Below are 18730 nucleotides of genomic sequence, written 5' to 3'. Positions count from 1 at the left end.
CTCTATAGACTGTCTAAAACTTTTTTGTAAGGGAGGGGCCCTGGCCGGGCCTGGTTCATTGCGCTGACGGGCTCGTCTTCTCACGTCTTGCAGTCGACTGAAGCCAAGTTAGTAGCTAGAACGCTACGGATTACGACGAAAGAGGCCCAACCATCTGGGCGAAGAAAGATGGAGCCAGGGCTTCTCTTTCTGAGTTTTGTGTCTGCAGAACACTCAAAGGTTGTTGCTGCCCTAGGCTGCTGCTGGCGAAGGAGAAACACGAAGAAAATCTTGCAAAAGGATTTGCCGGGCTGGTTGGTTCATTTCTGAATTAAAGTGTTAACTGCGCGAAAGGGTTAGGAGACCGGGGAGACACATCCACGACACTTGGAAGCGCAGACTGACAACTTTATTTTTCAGGAAACCGCAAGCCGTATCTAAGCGCTCTTTGCGACAAGTCGGTCCAATGCACAAGATACACTCGAGATTAAGCCATCTTCGAATTCAACACTAATAAATGAAAAACATAAGTGAAGCTATCACTGGGCCGGCCTTCCCTATCAAACAAGTTAAAAATGCTCTGCAATGCATGCATGGTTACTAAAAGTGATACCAACAAACAGGAAACAACTCACGACGAGGTGAAGAATCGATCTTTCTAAAATCAACATTGCGCAAATCTTTCTACAGCGCATGAAGCTTGCGTCAAGTCGAAAATGCCGTGAAAAACAACCAATACCAATGAAAACAGTGAACAACACTACGTCATGATCTAAAACCAGAGTGAACACTTGTGCATCATCTCAGAATTCTTGGTCAAAAACACGGTGAAAAAAGCTCAAGAAAAAATAAATCTTAACCCTATCGCGCCGTGCACTCTTTCATTCACAAAGAAAATCCGTGGGCCTCCTTACCTGGTGCCCAAAATTTTTCCGGAAATAAAATAACCTCGTCGATGAAAACCGGCCACGGTGTTTCTCCGTTGAAGCATTGAGCTTTGTACATCAACTTCTGTAAACTGACTTTACGCAGCGTTACTCACGACTACAAAAAGAAACGGTTGTGCTTAGCTGTCATAGTGCGCGTCAATGGGCGTCGTCTTTTCTCCGATGACTGTCTCCAACTATTTTCAGGGACCCCTTGAGTCAGTATGCCATGCTATACCCCATACGTTATGCTAAAACGTTACTCAACCTATGCAGCGCCGTATTTATTACACTGCAGTACAGCGCATGCGCAGTTGCTTGCTATGTTCACAGCATTAGGATAACGCTACACTCGTTCCCTACTATCCTCGGCACCGGCACAACCGGCATGGGCACAGGGAGGACGGTAGTGATCCCGGTGCCGTTAACGCAGTACCGTTAACGCAGTACGCGTTGCGTTAAAGGCCTTCCAATGTAAGCCCTATGAGAATGGCACTGGAGCGCAGTACTGGCTCTAATAAGCGAACGTACGTAGGATGTAGAAAGGCACTAAACTCACCGCTTTTTTTACCGTCAGCACTTACCATTCGCAGCAATATGGCACCGGCTAATTCTTCGAAGTCTTTGATTGTTGAAAAAACACTTAGCACCAGACACGTGAAAACCATTAAAAATCTGAAAAGAGGCAAAAAGAACAAAGAGCAATCGTCAGTCCACGCTTGTAAGCAAAAAATGCAGCAAATAAAGAGCAGAAAAACGGAAAGCAACAACGGCAGTTTGCTCTCGCTTTTAAAGCCACAATTATCTCACCCGACAAATTTTCTACTTCAGCACATTTCTTTTCTGGGTGAACAACTTCGCAGACAGCGAGAAACTAAACCGCCAGCTAGCAGAGAACGAGACGTACGCGCTTCGTACTTGTGGTATTCGCGCTGTGCAAGCTTTACGCCACGAACTGCCTCCGGGGCGCTGTTACACAATCGTGTGAGACACTCGCTGAAATCGTATTTCGTTACGACTCTCTTTTCAGCTGATTAAGCCGCCTTTCCGCTATTGGCACGCTCCGGTTTCATCCTAATAACCTTATTTCTTTCCTCCTCGTGATACCCTTCCTTAGCCCGCAACTTAAAGTACAACTAAATTTTGCTTGATGACATTTTTCAAACCTCCAGTGAGCGTGTAAGGTCTTTTCAGTTTTTGGATTGTATTCTGTCAGGTGTACATGATTGCATCAGTACCGCATTCAAGCACAAAATCTCCAAAACGCACTTGTGTTGTATTAAATGCAATGCGTATTTCTCGCATTCCTTGTGCTGTATTTGAAAAGCGCGCAAAATATTTTTGTCCTATTTTGAACGCGTACATGTTTGGATGATAGAAAATATATTTCTGCTGCTACAGGCTGTAACTAGTATGAGGGGCTGAGGGCTCGTCGGGCTTTCGAGCCTTTAGCGTTACGCCACCCGCAGTGAATTATCTGCATTTCTTCTTGCAAATAAAAAGCAATTTCTGAATTTCAGCTTCAACAGGTGAGGCGGCGAATACAGATGCCTGCTAATGCTCGGACCTGGCGTCAAAGGCGTCGCTTAGGGCGTCAAAGGAATAGTTGGGGAAGAATGCGCCCAAAACTTTGGATAACCATTTCACAGGGACAGCAGTTAGTGCGTAGGCCGACCCATGTCGCGGCTTCCTCAGCGCCACTTTTTGCTCTCCCCAGCGACATAGCATTCAACGGCGCCGCTGGAATGTCGGTTTGACAGGACAGGCCGTGGAATGTGCGTCGCCTGTGCCCGCGACCGAGCGCCAGCGGCAATAGGCGCTTGGAAAACGGCGTTAAAACGTGCTTAGAACGGAGCCCAGCACGTAGTAAATATCGACGCTGGCATCGTACTGCAGCGTTGCGAGATGCCACTGCACTGCAGTTCAGAGGGCCCAAAGCATTCCTCAGTGGCGCAGAGGTGGCATTGCGTTTTAAATTCAACGCACGCGCGCGCACGAAGAAATACATGCGTGTGAGCATCATTTCATTTGCTTCTGTAGCGGCGTTGTTCTTCAGATGTCAGTCGGCTAGCGTCGCCTCGGCTGGCGAACTGGGCGCCGGCAAGCCCAGCGGACGCCCTGTCCCTACTTCGCCATCATTTCCCGGCGAGGATTGCACGGCAATACCTCCCAGCTGTAAGAATCCACATCGGGCGGCTGAGGTCACAGCAGATGTTCGATGTGAGTTTTGTTTTTCAAGACAGCCTTCATTTCAAGAGGAGTCGTTTTTGTTTTGTTTACACGTGTGCACACGCGTTCGCATTGTTGGCTGCGACCCATCCGACTCTGGATGATTCTTCAGAAATTCAGGCAGCAGGTTAAAGCGCGGTTCGTCCCCGCACATCTGTCGGGGAGTTAGAAGGTCACTGAAAACAATTACATGGAACATTTAGGAGACCTCTCTATATCACGCGGAAATTTGATGCAAACTGGATAGAAATAGTATACGGATTTATTTATCTGTATAATTATTGAGCAGCAGAACCACCACCACCAGCCTGACTATGCCCACTGCAGGGAAAAGGACTCTCCCACCATCACTCCAACTAACCCTCTCCTGTGCCAGTTGCGACCACCATATCCCCGCAAACTTCTTAATCTCATCCGCCCACCTAACTTTCTGCCGCCCCCTGCTAAGTATGCCTTCTGTTCTAATCCAGTCCGTTAACCTTGAGGACCAGCGGTTATCCTGCCTTTCCATTATATGCTCAACTCAAACCCATTTCTTCCTCTTGATTTGGACTTATTCAAGACGCCCTTAAAGTTTCTGCCGCCGTGGTGGCTCAGTGGTTACGGCGCTTGGCTGCTGACCCGAAAGACGAGGGTTCGATCCCGGCCGCGGCGGCGAATTTCGATGAAGGCGAAATTCTAGAGGCCCGTGTACTGTGTGATGTCAGTTCACGTTAAAGGTGCACTGAAGAGGAATCCTAACTCGTATTTTCACCGCTGGAGCTCGATCTACACGTTCCGAGCGTTCTTGGAAACTTCGAATTATTGCCCCGTGCGGCCGATTTTCCTAATTTAAATCGGATTAACGTCGAGCTCCGGACTTTCTTTTTAATTCCCTGCAAACGGTGGGAGGAGTCGACCAACCTTTCACCCAGTCCCGTGGCGGCTTGCCGCTCTGCCATCGGCGAAGTGATACGTAGTGATCGGCGAAAGCAAAGAGTCCACGCTTGTTTTTATTTCTGTGGGCCTAATTTGTAGCTATGTAGTCTCTGACTAGACCTATTTATCCACGGAAACCTAAAATAAAGAAAATAAAAGCGAAAGCAAAGTCGACACGCGACTGCCTGAAAGGCATTCAATGCGTTGGTTAACTCCTCCCACCGTATGCGGAGAATTAAAAAAAAAAGGCGGGAGCCGGACGTTAATCCGATTTAATTAGGGATATACGCCGCACAGGGCCATAATTCGAAGATTCTAAAAATGCTGCGAACAAATAGATCGAGTTCCCGCTGCAGAAAGACGAGTTCAGATTCCTCTTCAGAGCACCTTTAAAGAACCCCAGGTGGTCGAAATTTCCGGAGCCCTTCACTACGACGTCCCTCATAGCCTGAGTTCCTTTGAGGCGTTAAACTGCAGTAAACCAATAAACCAAACCTTCTTTCTAGAATGCATGGGGGGGAGTGAAGTACAATTTATGAACATCAAGAACTAGAACTAGTATTATTGAAACACCTGAGACCGTAAGCAGACAAATACACGACAGTGAGAACGCTATATTAAAATTACTAGCTAGGCAATAAAATATTAAAGCACTAGAACAAATGAAAAATGAGACAGGGTACGTGTTTAGGCACGTAAAAGAGAAAAATAAACAGTTGCGAAAGTACAAGAAAAAAACAAGTGACACGAGAAAAAGCTATTTATATTCTAAAGTCACCGAGTTCTGGATCATGAAATTTCGATGGGTTAGGCTGTGTGCGCTGGTTAGTTTCCCCACTGGCAGTGAGTTCGTGACTGGAATGACTTCGCAAATGCAGATGAACGACACTCGATGCGCTTAACTCTGTGGTCGGGACGCGGAAAGAAGGCAGACGGTTGGCGGAAAAAATTTTCAGGAAGCGATGGATGGCGATACAGTTCACCGCCGATATAATCAATTGAAGTTGCGTAAGCACGATATTTTCCTTTCGAGCTTCGCGTACCGCTACTTGGACCACCAGTGTAAAAACAGAAAAAAATTCTTCCACGCCAATGCTCGAGCTGCTGCGAGGTAATAAAAAACTATATATCACAAAAAGCGCGGGAGATCGCTCAGGATTATCTGCATGGCAGAATCTGAAACGATTGAGTGACTATCCCATCTATCACTTTGTAAAAGGAAAAAAAATATGTCAGGCGCGATCATTTTTTTTTGCATTTTTGTATTTATGCCGACTTATCTGAGACAACGGACCTTCGAACGTCGTTTTAACGAGAATATAACGATGTACTGGATACAGCGAAGAAATAGGTATTCCCTTGGAAGCTCCCATAGAAGCTCCCATAGTAGCTAATGTACTCGATATGTCATTTATACGAAGTAAAATTCACCTGCAACAGGATATACAAAGCTCTGGTGGATCTCACTGGCCATTTCGCACTCAGTATGTTGATTTTGCAACCGTGCCAAAAACTCCCGTACCGACTCGATGTGGCAAGCAGAAATGCCCGCGCAATACCTGCTCTGCCGAACTCCGCACAAAGCATCCGGGAAACTTATCCAGGCTCCATGCGAGGCCCGCATGAAGCGTTTTTCTGCACGATTCGTCAGGCGTGGTTTGGCGCTCCTTTATCTGCCGAAGATTGAGTGAATGCACCGCTGAACGATGCAAGGAACGACGACCTGCTGCGGCTCGACAAAGTTTTCAATGTCGCTGGAGTTTTCAAATCTCCTCTTAATGGGACACCGACTATGCTGACAAGAAGACGGCTTAGTCGGGCTGCTTGGTGTATGTTGGCGAAAACCAAAGTGAACAGCGCACACAGACAGGACGGAAGAGAAGAACACAGAACGCAGTCTGCGTTCTTTTCTTCTGCCCTGTCTGTTGGCGCTGTTCAATCGGTTTCGATCTCGATGCTGACGTTTGTCCGACCGCAAATTACGCATTTACCGCCGAAAAAAAAAATCTGATTTAAAAATCGTCTCGCCAGTCGATTCAGACTAGTTCCTCTATAGAAAAGAAGAGGTTGCCACCGGTTTGAAATGAATGAAGGTGCAGAGTGGCCTCTTGGATCCGATCCTTAAAACCGGTGCCAACGCATGTATTTTACTGTACACCTGAATTCCGTTTTTTGGTCTTTTCCAACTTATAGAAGTTCCATTTTTTCGCGACGGCGTTCTCTTTGTGATCATAACACGATATGCCATAGATGGCGGCTAAATCCAGTTTGTCCACAGTCTCCCTTTAATTGCACAATTCAATTGAGCAGAAGACGAATGCAGGAGACGAGGATGAACAAGTTTTAAGTTTTTAGAATTTGTTCTTAAGGAAGCCGTGGAAGAGAAGGAGGTAGAAGAGGAAAAGTAGGGAGGTTAACCGGAAGGATAATCGGTTTGCTACCCTACTTGTGGGGGAAAGGAGTGAGGGGATAAAAGAAATGAAAGAGAAAGGAGAGTAGCAGAAAACTGAAGCCACTATGAAAAGTCAGCGTTCGTTAAAGTCACAGCCTAGCGTGCAGGCCAGAAGTTCGCATGAAGCGGAGCAGTGCCTTGGAAGCTTTCACCGCGGACGATCGCCGCGGCCAGTGGCCGAGAATCTTCATTTCCGTCAGTGAGATTGGATCTAGACGCTCCTGCGCACGGCTGAGGGATTGCCTTTCGGCGCTGTAGGCAGGGCAGTCACAAAGAATGTTGGTTATAGTCTCGTCATACGCGCAGATGGCCCATGCAGGGCTATCAGCCATACCGACTAAAAAAGGGTAATGGTTGGTGAAAGCGACAACCCATAGGCGACACATCAAAGTTTCTTCACGTCGTGGTAGGCCGGATGGAAGCCGCGGACGAACTAGCCGACCAAGAAGTACTGCCAATTCAAACTCCTTAAAGCACCTGACCCACTCCGAGTACGCTCTGCTTCGCTGGTTGCATGGTCAATTTAGTTTCCATTCTCACCCCATAATCGCATCGTTAAAACTGTTCGGCAGTGGGCTCGGTCGACTTGATGGTATCGACATCCCGCAGGCACCACAGGGCCGAGAAGCGGGAAACGGAAGCGCAAGACAGTTTCTGTTCAATAGAAGGCTGCTACCATCAACGCCTTCCAGTCCGCCGTGCGCATTTTGTCGCGAGAGATACACTACGCTACCCAGTCGGGCATTTCGCCGTGAGCCTGGGAGGCCGATGGTGCCCATGCGCGAAACCAGAGAGGAGAAGCAGGGGCGCGGCGCATGGCGTCAGAGTTCGCCGCCGCCACCGCGCAAGGAGCCGCGCCGGCCCGACCACGCCCGCCGGCGCCACGCGTCAATGAGCGGCGGAGACGCCTGAGCAAACAGAAGAACGTCTTGCCAAGCGGAGAAGCCAAGGTAGCTCTCGCTACGCATAGCTGGCATAGCTCAGCTAAGCCACTGCCAATTTTTCACAGTACACTAATGCCATACGCGGAGGATTTCTGGCCCGCATGCTCGTGAGTTGTGAGGAGAACCCAACTGAAACGACTGCTCGCGACGAAATCGCCATTGCGCGCCATCGCTCAAAACAGCCTGCATCGGCTTCCGCGCCTATAAAACGAAGCTAACTATTTTGTATAGGTTTCTCCCTGTCCTATGCGGCATTATCCTCCAAGACCCGTGTCCTAAGCGCTGAGCCTCGCGTGTGCCGAGGGAGAAATGAGCGCGTTGAGAAGACCGACATATTCAGTTCGAGTACGTAGTCTCTGTCAAAAGTAACCAGGCTGCATGGTTTGCTTCTAGCTTGTATAGTGGAGCCCTTGTGGGTTTCCTAAAGACCAAAAGTTGTTGGAAGGTAAGAAGAGCCCCAGTACATACCTTCAACGACCATTTCAGCCTCAGGGAAGCTGTAAGGGCTCCACTGTACGAGCTAGAAGCAAAACATGCAGCCTGGTTACTTTTGACAAAGACTGTACATCCAGCCGCAGAGCGGGCGCTCGGTGCGGCGGGGATTGCATACCAGAGTAGCGCACATCGGTGGCACATTGAACGCCAGCTGTGCTGACCTTCAACGGTAGCTACTAAGGTTGCGTTCAGCCATAACGAAGCAACGACTATAGCGAAGAAATCGCAGGGTCCCCTCGACTTCGTTATAACGCGCTTGCATTGAAATTTTTCTGCATAAGACGAACGGTACATAGTGAAGTCGCTTATTTACATCAGAGATGTTGGTAGGTCCGGGTAAAAAGTGATCGGAGGTCCCTTGAAGGAGCTCCGGTCCCACTTTTACAAGGAATACAGCAGGTAATAAAGGTATACAGTAGATCGATACAGTCGGAGCTATCAAAAAGTTAGTCATTTCTTATATAGCACTTTTTGCAAACATATAGAATATGCATACAGCATCTGTAATACACGTGCAAATTATACATTTAAACAATATTTCATTCATGTTTCGTCTCATGTCAAGGCGGCACCAATTGCTCGCAAACTGTTCTTTCTAATATGTATAATTCAATATAGAGGGTAATTTAACACAACGGCACTGCCGCTGTACCGTTGCGGCAGCCAGAACATGACACGTCTGGAAACGTTTCTACACGCTTACGCTTTGACGGTAGTTTGCTTTGGTTACAAAAGTTGTTACTATCCTTACGTGAAGTCTAAAAACCTCTTTAACCAAGTGATAACTCTTGTAAGGTTATAACAGTATGTGAGCATAATTTGCTGCTATACGTCATAGTAAGATACAACTTAACTCTGCAGTGAAGCTCCCCCCACATTCAGGACCACCACACAGAATTCTTCCACCACAAAAAATGCAGACCGTTGTTGAAGTTTTTATTGTTGCCTAAAAAAGAAGCTAATCACAAATTATAAGCGCAAGAAATGTGATGCTAGAAGCGCAAATGACGGGGACGAGATAGTGAGCAACACTGGCTTGTTTCGGATACAGTCAAACATTAAAAAGCTGATTGTTTTCTTAGTTCTAATTTGTCAGCGGAGTAACACAGAAAGCCGCGGACCGCGGCTAATGGTACCAACGTTAATAGCGCGCTAGCACTTATAGTGCACATTCCACTCATTTAGCCGTCCGTCCGTCCGTCCGTTCGTCCGTCCGACCGACCGACCGACCGACCGACCGACCGACCGACCGAGCGACCGACCGACCGACCGACCGACCGACCGACCGACCGACCGACCGACCGACCGACCGTCTGTCTGTCTGTCTGTCTGTCTGTCTGTCTGTCTGTCTGTCTGTCTGTCTGTCTGTCTGTCTGTCTGTCTGTCTGTCTGTCTGTCCGTCTCTCTGTCTCTGTCTGTCTGTCTGTCTGTCTGTCTGTCTGTCTGTCTGTCTGTCTGTCTGTCTGTCCGTCCCTCCGTTCGTCCGTCCGTCCGTCCGTCCGTCTGTCCGTCTGTCCATCTGTCCGTCTGTCCTGTCTGTACATCAATCCGTATGTCCATCTAGCTCTCTGTCTGTCCGTCCGGCCGTCGGTCCGTCTGCCCGTCTGCGTAGTGGTATTCAATAGACAGCAAGGTGTGGTGTACACCTCAAGGATACTGTATTGACCTTTGTCGCTGACAGGCAAATTTCAGAACATAAATTCGGCGTTAATTTGTGTGTTCCTATCGGTTTAAATCGAAATCTAACCTAGAGCGGTGCGTACGCGTGCGTGCCTGCGCGCGTTTCGACTGCCTGCGACCATGCCACCACCACTAACTGGTGCCAACAGAAGTGAAAGAATGGAAGGGAGAGAGAGATAGATGCAATAGACCCGCGGCTGTGGGAGATGCCATATACCCATAGCTGTGTCCCCCGCCCGATACCTGCTGTAAGAGCGTTAGTTTTCTCGATCTCGATTACTTGTTATTCTTGTATACAATGTGATTTGTCGTTCTTTTATTGCTGTAAAGTTCCTTCCCCTCTGAAATCTACTCTGTACTCCGGGGGGTACGATAAATAAATAAATACCGTACTACGCTGGAGCTCTCCTTCAAGTAAAACAAAAAGGGGAGGCGGTGACTTTGGGCTTTTGGTGCAAAGTTGCGCGCCCTCCGACCCTTATCTTCGCTGTTCCGAAGTTTCCGTAAGTGTCCCGTAACATCGTGCCGTAGTTCTCACCAAAACATGTAGCGCCAAGCGCCTGATGTGTTCGGAAACACACTGGCTGGCGAGTTTCAGAGCGAAGACTGCGAGTGAACACCTTTCATTCCTTCTTTCGCTGTCTTCGTTAGGGACATATTGACAATCGCGTAAAAATCACCGCCTTGTATTGATTATTCGCCCCATGCAATCTCTTGAGCACAGCAGAATGGTGGGCCTGTTGGTATGACGTGTCAGAGAAGAGAAACCAGCAAAAAAAAAAAAAAACGAACACCCAAGGAGAGAACAACACAGGACAAAGGCTTTGGTCCTTTGTCCCATGTTGTTCTCTCCTTGTGTGTTCGGCTTTTTTTGGCTGTTTTTTTTTCCCTGACATGCAATCTCCTATCCTTCTGCTGCTGCTAGTAATTTCCGCTTTTTGATCTCCTGCAGGAAATCTCGTTTACCGGTTGCGATTTAAAAAACGCCGATCACCAATCACACGACTGAGCGAAAATAAAGTGGCAAAAGCATCCTTGCAAAACACTAGGACCCACAAGTCTGGAGAGCACGGGGTTGAATCTCCGGATTCACAGTTGCGCTCCAAGTGGGTCGCTCAAGCCGTTAAAAAAAGCGGAAATCACCGCAAATTCCACTCCATGAACAGTGCCACTCCTGCACTAAAGGTAAGGTTAGTTGCATCGAAATGAACGTGTATGGCAATGCGCATGTCCTTTGATAATCTCTTAACGAACTGCATATTTGTTATATACCTATTTGCCATGGTATATCCTCTGCAGTGCGCTCGCGTTTTTTTTTTTTACCTAGTGTATGTTATACTGGATATGCTATTGTCTTGTATAACTGTCCAATTATTTAGCCCACTCCTGTACGAGCCTAATTAGGTTTACAGTATGCTTAAATAAATAAAAAAAGTAAAGAGCGGGGGCTAGGCGAGCTTCATAGCGGAGATATCTCGCTAAACTGATACAGACAACATGAAAAGTGGACAGGCAGACGAAGCAGGCTTGGCGATGCAGACGCCTTCGTGCTTGCGGGGCGGCCTTGTGTACGTCGTCGGTTCTCTTTGGCGGCCCTTTTCGTCCTTAGGTTTACAACGCCACGGCGGGGCATGTGAAAGCAGCTCTACTCAGTCGCTAAACAGTCGTGCTTTCTCCAGGTTAACACCGCGACGAAATTGCAAGGTCGGCGCAGTCTTCGAAAACTTTAACTGAAAATGTTAGAACCTAAGCACTTCTTGTTCAGTTATTAGTTTCTCTTCATTGCAAAAAGACGGAGGAAAACCTGAAGACCACTGGGATTTTCTGGGTGCCTGTTTCATTAGGTTACATTGGGTGCCAGAATACATTATCGTAGGAGGGTTCTGTTATTGCAAGCTTAGTACGATTCGTGTACTTTTCCTTCCATGCTCCCTTCCCCCACTTATATTATTGCCCGTCAGAATATGTAAGCTTTTGGAATAACTTTTGGAAGGCTATATATATATATATATATATATATATATATATATATATAGCCTTGACGCCTTAGGAAGCATAAGAGGGTTTCACGCAGCTTCCACCCTCTCCGTTCGATGACGTTCTACGTCACACCTGCGGTAACTCAGGATGTTCTACGTCCGCCGCTTATGAACGTGGGTGGCGCTGATGAACACTCTCAAGGTTAGGTTACTTGTAAACATAAATACCCCCGAAAGCAGAAGAATTGACAGCCGTCGCCGTAGCTCAGAGGTAGAGCACCGGACGCGTAATTCGGAGGTCGTGGGTTCGGATCCCACCGGCGGCAGGTGGTTGTTTTTTCTTCTGCTTTTCTAATCAGTTATCTTTAAACGATAACATATTCAGTAATATTCTATATTGATCAACACCACAAAATAAATAACTTAAAAAAAAATCCCCTGTGCCCCTTGGTTTCTGTGGCTGTTGGCTTCTGTCATATATATATATATATATATATATAGGTTGCGAGAGCATAAAGTGCTCGACTGCTTAAAGGAGTATATAGCGAAGTATACGCTTCGTTAAAGGAAACACCTTTACTTGACTCCACGTTTCGATCGGAAGACCGATCTTCTTCAACAGTGAAAAAGATCGGTCTTCCGATCGAAAAGCCCATTCAAATAAATGTTTTCTTTAACGATATATATATATATATATATATATATATATATATATATATATATATATATATATATATATATATATATCATGGTGTCGAACCGGAACCGAACCCGAACCCGAAACCGGAACCGAACCCGAATTTTCGCCCGGAACCGGAACCGAACCGGACCCATAAATTTTTCGCCATCTTGGAACTGAACCCGAACCGGAACGATTCAAAGGAACCGTTCCGAACCGGTTCGGGACCCGGTTCAGCCCCACTTTTTTGCATCTCGGCATACTTCTTGTTTCCGGACAAAATGAGACGATCTAACGTATAGATTTACCCACCCGTAGCTGTCTGCGCTGGGAAGTGCGAAAATGGTACCCAGTATATGCGAGAGCAAACTTACAGGAAGTCTGGTACCTGGGAAGAAGTCTAGATCACGCTTCTGTAATGTACTACCGCCAATTTTTAGTACTTCAGGTTTATGTGAAATCTTGAGCTATTATTCCTCCCCGTTTACATATTTGCGTAAATCTTTAATCAGATTGTTAGGACTGCTCCAACTCAATAAAGTACTATAGACACCAAATTTTTGCTTGCGTGCTGTCTTCTTTCAAACGATGCGTTAGACATTGGTGTACCGTCTTTGTCAAAAGTAACCAGGCTGCATGGTTTGCTTCAAGCTTGTTTAGTGGAGCCCTTGTGACTTTCCTAAAGAACAAAATTTATTGGAAGATAAGAAGGCCTTCAGTCCTTACCTTTAACGACCATTTCAACTTCAGGAAAGCTGTATGGGCTCCACTGTACAAGCTAGAAGAAAACCATGCAGCCCGGTTACTTGTGACAAAGACTGTACATGGAGCATCGCGAGGTATTTCACCAACACATAATAAATAATTTATATTTGAATTTCTTTATGACCCTGTTTCGGTTTCATCAACATAACGATGGCTGTAATGTGTAGAGGAAATTAGGTCGCGTGAGGTGCAATAAAACGGCACTATAACTGCTGATACGTCGTTCGTTGTAATTAGAGGTCTTAGAGCCGGCTGATTTAAGTGCTATAGTGAGTCAAAACAACGTATCAGCGTTTGTATTAGTTTTCCTGTGCCTCACGTGGCCTAATATTGAACTCACGTCACAGCCATCATGCGGTTTATGAAATCGGGACAGCATAGGAGAAAAAATTATTTTCTAAATTATTTAGTGCCAGTAGGCGAATACCACACGGTGGTCCATGTATTCTAATATTTATTGCGTCATTTGAAAGGAGAAAACACGCAATAAAACTGGGTGTTTATAGTCATTAAAGCACCGACTGAGAATGGCTTCCTCTTCTTTGCGTCATATCCCACACATAGACGAAATATTAGCGCGAGGACCCAACAATGTTGTGATGGTGGTTTTTGACGAAAGGAAATGGCGCAGTCTGTTTAACTTCTTGATGGACACCTGAACCGCGCCGTAAGAGAGGGAGGAAGGTGGGAGTGAAAGAAAAAAGAGAAACAGGCGCAGTAGGGGTGGGCTCCGGAATAATTTCTACCAGCTGGGGATCCTTAAAGGGCAACTGCAGAGGTTTTAGAAATCGACGAGCTTAAAAGGGTAGAATGTGGGAAACTTCCAGGTAAAGTATGCGAAGTCTTTTTGGCCTAGCATTTGAAACGATGACGTAATCACCAATTAAAATTGCGGCCGCCTTCAAGCTTCTCCGCAGCGCCCAACGCTAAGTGGGGGACGCGTGATGACGTCATCGAAGGTATCGGTACATTTCCGACGCATAAACGCCTGCTTTGAAGGGAAAAAAAACCAACGCCACTAAAGGCAAAGCCTGCCGAACGTTGTTTGGCAGCGTCCAGACACGCCCTGCCAGCCACGGCAGAGCGTGGTTGGCGGCAGCGGTAATTTGAAATCATACCTTCCGTGACGTCACAATGAACTTCCCCGCACTCCTCTATTGCTTTGAGGAGAAGTGCAAAATTTAATCGTCGATTACGTCACTATTTTAAATGGTAGTGCAAAAAACTTAGCATGTTTTACCTACACCCTACATAGATTTGAATCCTTGTGTATCGCGAAATTCTCAAAAAGTGGCGCAGTTGCCCTTTAACGTGCACTAACATCGCGCAGCACACGGTGCCTTTTGCGCTTCGCCTCCGTCGAAACGTGGCCCCCGGGGCCGGGTTCGAACCCGAGTACACCGAATAAGCAACCGAGCGCCCTAACCACTGAGCCACCGCAGTGGGTAATGCAACATTTACTTTTGTAGGCGCTCATTGTCTCAGAAATCAGGTTCTAAATAAAACCCCTCCCGATGTAGGGCAACAAAGTAAAAAAATGGCTCACTAGCTGTGGAGCTCGGCTGCTGATTCCAAAAATACAAAGACCAGCGTGCTTCCTCGCACGCCGCAAATCCCCAACTGATCTCCGTTAATCTGGAGCACCGTCTATGCTATAGCCTCAATGTATACTCGACACGTTAAACCCGGGATATTACTACTAGTATTACCAAAAGAAGAATGTATAAATTGGTGCAGATTCTTTTTTTTTAGAATTCGCATATTCTTGTTTACAGGCGACGGAAATAAGCAACGAAAGGCGGGTTCTTGGCAACGGTGGAGATGTACTAATAAGAAAAAAATCAAATACCGGATAATCAAAACGGCAATGCGGAAATATATGCGCTCGCTGGCATGTGATAGTGATTACGCCCAGAAAGATGCTACTGCGATTAAGTGTAACGACCATGAGGTGATTTCATTATGCCGATTCGCTGAAATCGCCCTGCTCATGAGAAAAAATTGCTGCCACTCGCCAGCCCGCGGCGCCATCCGCTGTTCTCACACTGCTCGATCTTGAATTATCTGCCTGGCGACTTATATCTACTTCTCGCGGTCATACTTCCGGTTCTTAGTGTCTGACATGACAGGCTTATGATTGTTGGCGTTTTTTTCGTAAAACGCTTGGGCGACTCAATACGTTGAGCCTTCACAACAATCTGCCTCGGCTATAGCGCGTACAGGTGGGTGATGGGGGGTGGGGAGATGGGTGAAAGTTTTTGAAGGTGCATTTTTACCAGTGAATAGCGCCCCAGGAAAAGTCGCAAACATTCAATGTAGTGCAAGTATATCTGCTTCCTCGCACAATGCTGCACTTGCAAGAATGTTGCAGCTCAACGTCGCAATGAAGATGTTGCCAATTTGTTTGGTTTAGTTCGGTTTATTGGATTTTACCGTCCCAAAGCGACTCAGGCTATGAGAGACGCCGTAGGGAAGGGCTGCAGAAGTTTCAACCACCTGGGGTTCTTTAACGTGCACTGACATCGCACAGTGCACAAGCCTCTAGAATTTCGCCTTCATCGAAATTCGTCCGCCGCGGCCGGGATCGAACCCACGTCTTTCGGGTCAGTAGCCGAGCGCCGTAACCACTGAGCCACCGCGGCGGGGCTGTTGACAGTTTGTGTCCGTGCAAAAACGAACCGTTCTCAACCCATCCAAGCGCGTGTTTTTTATGATACTAATTTTGTCAAAATAGAGGAGGTTGACGTCATCATAATAACTCAATGTCGTAATTTCTTACTGTACTATAGTGAGAAGCCACGATTAGCTGTGTGTTTGAAGATACTGAGCTCTAGGGGTTCGGGATATATAACGTGAGTCACAAAGGGGATGTCGAATAGGTGATTTAAATAAAATATGTTTCGCAAGTTCTAGATGTTAGGGAGAGGCTGTGCTCCCACGAGGCTCTCGTTGGGCGGCAGATGGGCGGTGGAGGGATTCTCGCACATTTTCTTACCATTTAGTAAAGGAGGGGGGACCGGCAAGTCGGTTTCGGGGCGACGGAAAGGTGTCCGTCTGTATGTAGGTACCGATACATGGCAGTTTCGTTTCTCAATAGTGCGCGGGAACGTAGAGGGCGCGTGCGGCGGCAATCTTGCAGCCCCGTAACTACACTGTGTACGAGGAAGTCCCAACTGGCTCAAGCTTCAAGGGAGACCTATTACTCGCGCGACGGGGTCTCCCAAACTGCTCAAGCAGGAGGATCTTGTAGATGCAAAATCCACCGGCTTTTCGCCTTACACCTCATAAGGTAGATTATAGCGTATACATAGCCGATTTTCATTAATTTCGAGTTCATTTCATTTTGCGGCTCTTGCCGTAAATTCATCTTTGCAGCGCACAGTAAGTAAAATGGGTAAAGTGAGAAAATCTCGCATTAAACAATTTTTTCATGCTTAAGTAACGCAGTAAAAGGACGAAAGGAAGACGGGAGACGACACGAGCGCTGACTAACAGCTGGTTATTTTATTCTAGGAAAAGTATATAAAGGCGCAGGACTCAGGGAAGAACCCCAAAAACAGAAGAACAAATGTTAAAATTTAGAAACCATACCGCGCATGCACATCACAGTCGAGTCATGACGTCTTTTTCAACGAAATTCGAAGACTATCTTCCATAGTAGTCGGCACTCCCCTATCTCCTGGACCTCACACAATTGCCAAGAAAGCCTTACTCCTTATCTGCCAACTTCATAGGTGGTGAAGCAACACACTCACCTGCTTCCTTCCTAATCATATAGGCCTCGGCCAACTCCCTAAATATGCAAACAGGGTTATTAAACACGACACTTGTCTTATCTACTGGGGGAAGCAATCGTTGCACTCGCTGCAATGCAAAGCGCCAAGTTATACGACACCGCTACTTTTTTCACCCATCTGTGATGTTCGAACAAATGCTCATTGCTTCCCCACTTAGAAAGACAAGTCTCCTGTTTATTCACTCAGATCGAATTTGTAGGGAGATGGTGGAGGCCTTTATGATCAGGAAGGAAGCAGATGGGCGTGTTGCTTCACCATCCACCAGTTTGGTAGAAAAGGAGTCAGGCTTTCTTGGTAACTGTGAGGTCCAGGAGGTAGCGGAGTGCTGTCTACTATGGAATATAGTCTTCGTATTTCGTTGAAAAAGATGTCATGACTCGACTATGATGTGCATGCACAGTATGTTTTTTTTTATTTTAATCTTTGTTCTTCTGTTTTCTGGATTGTTCACTGTGTCCTGCGCCTTCATACACTTTTCCGAGAATGTAATAACCAGTTGTTAGTCAGCGTCTATGTCGTCTCCAGTTTTCCTTTTGTCCTGTTTACTGCGCTGCTTAAGCATCAACTCTTGCCAACTAGCACACTTTTATGTTCTCGTAAACAAATCTTTGCATTTTTTATTTTGTATACCGATGTGCCAGAAAAATGAAAACGCATAGCAGGGTTGACTGAAACTCATCTGCGTTCTAATTTTTTTTTCTGTCCTGAACCCGTTTGAACCCGTTTGAACCGGTTCGGGACGGTCCGAACCGGTTCGAACCGGAACGGAATGGCGCTTTGGAGCCGAACCCGGAACTGAACCCGAAAGGCGCGAACCCGAACCCGAACCGAACCCGAAAAAATGCCGGTTCGACACCCTGATATATATATATATATATATATATATATATATATATATATATATATATATATATATATATATATATATATATAGCGAAGTATACGCTTCGTTAAAGGAAACATATTTATTCTACTCGTCGTTTCGATCGGAAGACCGATCTTCTTCAGGAGTGATTTTACATTGTTAATGCATCCCCCTTTATAGGGGTCATATATATATATAAACAAACGGACACGAGGGCAAGGGGTGCCCCATAGGCTGCCGTCTAGACCGAGTTGCCGGCCGGTTGTGAGGGGGGGCCGCAAATAGAATAGCACGTGTCGCGGCCGGAGCCATCAATACGGCCGTTGTTGACACTCATAGCGCAGCGCGAGGAAGGACGCTAATTTTTCCCCGCACGAATAGGCGTTCCAAAAGCGGTACACGGCTCTGCCGAGCAGTCGACGTAAACACAGGGCCCCGAAAGAAGCCGCACTCGGCAAACACGCGGGACGCCGTTAGCACGCGCCGGTGTGGAACGGCGAGACTCGGATTGCCCCACAAAAGAGAAACAGGAAATGAAAAAGAAACGGAGAAGCCCCGCGCCAGTTTCCTGCCTCCAGAGCTCCTGCTCATTGCGCTGCACCGCATTGCTCCGTCCTTAATTCTGCAAACGTCTCAGTAAAGCCTCTGAGAATCTCTGGTTAGGCCACTGCGGCGTGCTTGGGATTCTTCTCCTTTCGATTAACTGGCTGCGACAAGGTAACTAGCGCTAAAAAAATGCCGACGGGACATACGCTATAGACATCGTGTGTCCCGTCCGTAAGTTTTCTTTGTACCTCGTCTGTCCGTCGCTATCTTTTTCGTTGTCCCTTGTGTTCTTCTAGCTCTAGTTGCCTTCTAGCAGCCAGTAAATCAGAAGTATCAAGTAGAGGCACTTTTCCTTTAATCGTCTCCTTTTATACCGGGCGTTTCACCTGAGATGCTCCGCAAATTTCGAACTATGTTTCTTGAGTTACAAGATCGCTTTTTTCAGCAAAGCACTCTCAGCGGTGAAGCGCATCGGA

General features: G+C 46.8%; 1 protein-coding gene across 4 annotated transcripts in view; it reads right to left on the bottom strand.

Moving 5' to 3' along the window:
• Window positions 1-18730, bottom strand: part of LOC149325131 (potassium voltage-gated channel subfamily KQT member 1-like) — a 469319-nt gene that overhangs the window by 162890 nt on the left and 287699 nt on the right. For all 4 annotated transcript variants that reach the window (XM_089563197.1, XM_089563198.1, XM_089563199.1 and 1 more), the window contains exon 2: window positions 1490-1580. In XM_089563197.1, the coding sequence (XP_089419323.1) occupies window positions 1490-1580 (91 nt within the window). The remainder of the gene's footprint in view (window positions 1-1489; window positions 1581-18730) is intronic.

This window comes from Amblyomma mixtum, chromosome 10 (genome assembly GCF_055824585.1).
Source record: "Amblyomma mixtum isolate Tamu chromosome 10, ASM5582458v1, whole genome shotgun sequence".
Lineage (NCBI taxonomy): Eukaryota > Metazoa > Arthropoda > Arachnida > Ixodida > Ixodidae > Amblyomma > Amblyomma mixtum.
The sequence above is the reverse complement of the archived record's forward strand: the minus strand, read 5'-3'. Positions and strand labels throughout refer to the sequence as shown.